At 36.2% G+C, this 6,000-nt stretch overlaps 1 protein-coding gene across 2 annotated transcripts in view; it reads left to right on the plus strand.

Moving 5' to 3' along the window:
• LOC126263740 (Sjoegren syndrome nuclear autoantigen 1 homolog) overlaps positions 1 to 5,783 on the plus strand; it is a 45,173-nt gene extending 39,390 nt beyond the window's left edge. The window contains exon 3 of one of the 2 annotated variants that reach the window (XM_049960921.1): positions 5,462 to 5,773. In XM_049960921.1, coding sequence (XP_049816878.1) covers positions 5,462 to 5,581 — 120 coding nt within the window. In that variant the 3' untranslated portion in view covers positions 5,582 to 5,773. Of the gene's footprint in view, positions 1 to 5,461 lie in introns of both variants that reach the window. The other variant, XM_049960922.1, reaches the window with a different exon arrangement.
• Positions 5,784 to 6,000: the final 217 nt, after the last annotated feature.

Genomic DNA, 6,000 nt, shown 5'->3' on the forward strand with positions numbered 1-6,000 from the left:
ATGCTTACGGCGTGACAGAGCAGACATTTTTATTTTCAGGGGCTTTTTAGCTATGGATTCCAGAATATTTTATGAAATAAAAAAAGGGAGAGTAATAGTAGTTCCACCAGAAAACCCGGCTTCGTCTGATCTAAGCGAATCTGAATACTCTGAACTCGAAGTTTTGGCAGGCTGTAGTGATGATGATGATGATCCAGACTATATTCTAGAGCGTTAATCTCAGTTCCATAACCTAGTTATACCAAAAACTGATTCTGATTCAGGAAGTGAAATCTCAGAAGCTGAACATGTGCAAGGACATTGTGCAGTGAATCCTTCTAGTGCAAGTGCCAGTCAAGTGAAAAGGAAAATTACAAAAGCAGTCACTTACATGTGGGTAAAGGAAGATATAACTGCTAGGGTAGAAAGTCTCTCTCCTGAGTTTTCTGATGAAGGCAATACTCCACTGGGTTATTTCAGAAGATTCTTTGATTCAGAACTAATTGACAAAATTGTGCAGGAAACAAACTTATACTCTGTGCAACACACTATCATGTCAGTAAACACCAATATAAATGAAATGGAACAATTTTTCGGTGTTCTGATATACATGGGTCTTGTTTCTATGCCTTCGTACACTGACTATTGGTCTCAGTCAATGAATTGTGAAAAAATCACCAGCATTTTCAGTTTGAAGCACTTTCAGAAACTCTGCCGATACCTGCATTTTACGAACAATGAGAATGCTGTGAACTCTTCTGACAGACTTTTCAAAATAAGACCTGTTCTTGAGTCAATTGTAAAGAACTGCCATGAGCGGAAACAAGAGTCAGAAATTTCTACAGATGAGATATTGGTTCCATATAAAGATACAAGAGCAGGTAATTTGTGCCAATACATTCAAAACAAGCCACACAAGTGGGTTTTTAAGATTTTTATTCGTGATGGTGTGTCTGCAGTTGTCTATGGTGTCCCCCCCCCCCCATACTGGCAAGGGGATGATAACTGATCTTGCTGATGATGAGAAAGTGTATGGAATTGAGGACAAGTTGTGGTTGCACTTTGCAAAAGTATTCCAAGAGATATTTCTCCCAGAGTTTATTTTGACAATTTCTTTTCCAGCCTTGAACTTATAACATACTTAAAAAAAATCAAAACATTGAGTCCATGGGCACCATAAGGAAGAACCGAATAAAGAACTGTCCTCTACAAGACGAGAAGCAGTTACTGAAACAAGGACGAGGCAGCTATGACTACAGGAAGGACAGTCACTCAGCCCTCATTTTAGTAAGGTGGGCAGACAATAAAATCGTGACACTTGCAAGCTCATTTTGAGGTGTCCAACCACTCTCAACAGTAAAACAATGGGACAGCAATGAGGGGGGAAAAAAAATTGATGTGCCCTGTTCCAGTATTGTACGTCAGTACAACAAGCATATGGGAGAAGTTGATCTTGCTGGTATGCTGATAGAACTCTACAGAGTACCAATGAAAACTAGGCGTTGTTACATGAGATTGTTTGGATTTATGCTATATCTGAGTGTTGTAAATGGTTCAAATGGCTCTGAGCACTATGGGACTTAACTTCTGAGATCATCAGTCCCCTAGAACTTAGAACTACTTAAACCTAACTAACCTAAGGACATCACACACATCCATGCCCGAGGCAGGATTCAAACCTGTGACCGTAGCGGTCGCGTGGTTCCAGACTGAAGCGCCTAGAACCGCATGGCCACACCGGCCGGCTGAGTGTTGTAAATGCCTGGCTGGTATTTCGAAGAGAATCTCGGACAAGAAGACCTCACTGAAGTCATTCAGGGCATGTATTGCCAATGGTTTGATGTTTTCAGGGAAAGGAAAGTAGGAAGGCCCTCAATAGACATAACACCATCACAAAAGAAGAGGAGGAAGCCAACAGCTCCAACTGTTACACAAGATGTCCAATTTGATAATATGGAGCATTGGCCTGTATACGGCCCCAAAGGTCGTGGTCGTTATTGTCCTTCAGGGTAGTCTACAGTCATGTGTTCAAAATGCAGTATAGTATTGTGCTTCATTCCAAAGAGGAACTGTATCCAAAAATTCCATTGCAAAAAGAACTAGAAGGGAAAATGAAACAGTTCTATTACACAGCAGGAATGCATAAATGTGTTTATAAATTATTCATGTACAGGAAACCTTATGCTTGAGGTTATTGGCAAACAAGAAAAATATGTATAAATGTAGTCTACTGCTGGCAATGTTGCTTGCAAGCAACATTTCATAATTTTCATAAAAAATTTCTAAAACTGACTGAATTGTATTTCTTTAAGCATAATAAATAAATATAAGAACTGAAAAAAATTGTTTTTATTTTCACCATTTGCCAAATAAAGGGTTAATATTGGTCTGCCACTAAACACTACAGCAATACTACAAAATTGTTCATGCTAGTGTTTTGTATGTGATTTTCTTCACAGATACACTGCTCTTTCACAAAGCCCCTCCTACAAATCATAAGTTTTCGTTCACCTTGTCTATTAACAATTTTACCTGTTTGTCACATTTTATATTGCTCCCTATTATTATTCCTGAATATTACAATGATATGAAATGCCCCACATGCTTACAACCGATTTTGTAATTGAATACTGTTGGGTTCTCTCTCTCTCTCTCTCTCTCTCTCTCTCTCTCTCTCTGGTATTTATTTTACATTTATCCACAGTTGAAGATAGTTGCCCTTCACTAAATAAATTGAAATTTTTGTCCAAGTCTTCCAGAATTTGTTCTATGGCAATACTATCCTGCAGCCAACAACACTGTTGACAAACAGTCTGATAGTGCAGTTGACCCCATCTTGTAAACTGTTTATGTTTAATGAAAACAGAGTTATGCTTCTTTGGGACATACCTGATGCTACTTTAATTTCTGTTGAACATTCACAGTATAACATACTAAGTTCGGTTAGTCCAAAAATTCGAGTCTGTCGCATCACTCCAGATGATAGTTTCTTGGTTATTGGTCAACACTGTGGTACAGCGTCAAACACCTTTCAGAAATCTCAGAAGACTACCTGTTTGCCTGCAAGTACTATTTTTAAAATATTCTGCAGTAATAAAGTAAGCTGTTTTTCACATAATCAGTTTTAACTAAATACATGCCAATTCTTTGAGAGAAACTTCTTTCCCTGTGTACTGTCATAACATTTGAATGTAGAATACGCTCAAGGGTCCTGCAAGAGATTGACATAGATGATATTGATCAGTAATTCTGTGCATTTGTTATTTTTTGTGTATAGATGTAACTTGCATGTTTTTCCATTCACGCAGGACGATTTGCTGTGCCAGAGATGCCCTGTACAAACAAAAATGTAATGTTGCAACAAACCCATTTCTGAGTGACTGATCACTCTCAAATCTGTTTGGATTGCCATTCTGTTATTGCACCCTTTGATGCTGAGGAGGCTTATTGGCATCTGCTTCCATGTTTTCACTTTATTTGACTGTGCCTTACAGTTCAAGCTGGGTGTAAAGCTGACTTCTCCAATTGCACGTGAGGGCCTTCTACGTATTCTCCAAGGTTTTTGATTCCTGTTCTGTTTTGTGTTTTTTTTTTTTTTTCTTTCCCTTTCCCTTTCTTTCTGGGTATTGGAATTTTTACAAATATTTGTGTATTTGACTGCCTTTGCCAGTGCAAGCAGAGTAGGTAGGTCTGTTATCCAACAGATAGTTGGTGTTTTCTTCCACGATAGGGGTTTTATCAGGGTTATATTCAAAGGCAGATAGAACTATGACAATATCTAAATCACCAGTAGAACCCCTATAGGATGTATACTCGTTCGCTTAATTATTCTACAAATCAATCTCATAGGTCCTCTGTGAGCTGTGATACCATCTTGTGTTCAGATTTATACACAACAGGACGTGACATTTGAACTCGCTTGCTTCAGTCTCTCAAGTTCCTTCAAGCACTGTAGATGTTCTGGCTTTGAAATAATTAATACTTGTTTTTAGTTATTGCTAAGCATGTTTACTGTTTTTAATGACTTTTTTTTAAGTTTCCATGAAAATGTGGTTGGAAAAGCTACATTCGTGTCATTACATGTAAAATGTACCATAATGTATGGAACAGTCTTATGTCATTAGCTAAGTGTGAATTCGAGAAAAGTGTTTCCAAACATACAGAATTGGGTTTTATAAAGATTTAATAAGAAATAAATGTTGGGAAGATAATCTGTGAATGTGTAGCAATTTTTGCACTGCAGGAACCATAATAACTTATTTACTTTTTTGTTGCCTGTCACACAGGTCATGTGAGTAATATTTTTATGCTACAAAACTTTTTTTTTTTAAATATAATATTTGTCATGGAAGTATTACTTGCTGGTATATTGTGTAGGTGTCATGTATGGTGTATTTGTAGCCTTTTGGTCAGTTATTGAGAAAATAGAAGTACCAGAGGACTCTTCTGGTCAAGATGAGGAATGCAGCTTAAAGCCAATATTTTTGTCCTGTGTTGCAACAAAGTTAATACATCTGAACCTTCAAAAGAGCTGCTACATAACATTGGAGAGAACACAATGATTCACAAGTGATAAATGCCTGTATAAATTTTTAGTTTGAAATGTTTTTGTTGTCCTAACTTTTGATACATTATTTTTTCTTTGTGTGTGATGCTGTAACTACTGTAGGCTATCATCTCACAAGAATGTACATATTTCATTGCAAGGAGATGGTCTTGATATTTATAATTGCCTATCCTGAATGGCGTATTATTTCATTTGCTATAGCAAGGAAAATAATTATGTTAAGAATCTGATGAAATATTATGAGCAAATACCCAAGCACAACCGGTAAAATCTAAATACATCACAGTTGTTTCATTGTGGTGGTATGTTAAATGTTCAAGTAGTGATGTGTTATGAGGATACCCTTTTCAGTAATCACTGCTAGTATTCCCTGTTTATTTAATAACTCATTACAGTTTTTGGTTTGAAATTATACCTAAGTCAATATGAGCTTCAGATTAGTTGCTAAAATACATACAACCAGATCATGAACAGAAACTTAGTGCAGACAGAAGGAGCAGACACCCAAGAACACATCAATAATTTTCCATAATCTGGCACTGCTAACATATTCAATGCTTATCTCAGTCAATCATGAATTAATGTTGCAAGCTCATGAAGCTAGTCATATGTATATACATAATACGTATATACATAATTTCTCCAGTTTAGCATAAATAGTGCATTACATTACTGAGTTTGCACTTCATCTGGATTTATGTAATATAACTAATTGCTGTACCACATTTGCAGTGAGGTTTCTTGCTGCAGTAGGGAAATCATATCTTAAGATACTTTTTTTTTTTTTTTTTTTTTTTCAAAAGAGCTGTGTAAACAAATTTGTACATGTGTTAATTCTCTCTGTCCAGGCTTTTTTTGTGCAAAGTGACACTTTACACATACCTTTATTTACCATTATAATATGTCTGTTTTTAGATATTGGAGAGTTCCAAAGTATTGCTGGACATGATCAGAAGAGAAACAATGACAGTGAAACACTCATTAATGAAGAAACCAGTATCAAAAGACTTACCAGTATCAAGTGATGTTCATTAGCAGTTAAACTGAATGCACAGAAATCTAATAGCTGCAATTTTCTATCTTTGTTATACTGACTGTTTTGAGAACTTCTGCCACTATTTTTATTTATTATAAATTTAAAGAAGAAAAATGATGATGTCTACCTTTAATTGAATCAATTACTATATTTTAGATGTGCTTCTTTTCTGCACAAGAGCTATCATCCATTTTTTGCAATAAAGTTATTCTAGACATGTTGGGTGTCATGTTATAATCTGGAGGATCAATATTTTGGCCACCATTGCGAGTGCCTTTCATACAAATACAAGTCCATTAACCACTTCCAGTAGTAGCCAAAAGACTGGTCACGTATACAAAAGGTCTTTTTTAACTGATCACGGAAATATAGCAAGTTTGAAGCTTGAGTTCAACAGTGAGAGGGGATTGCTACTATT

Source organism: Schistocerca nitens, chromosome 6 (assembly GCF_023898315.1).
Source record: "Schistocerca nitens isolate TAMUIC-IGC-003100 chromosome 6, iqSchNite1.1, whole genome shotgun sequence".
Lineage (NCBI taxonomy): Eukaryota > Metazoa > Arthropoda > Insecta > Orthoptera > Acrididae > Schistocerca > Schistocerca nitens.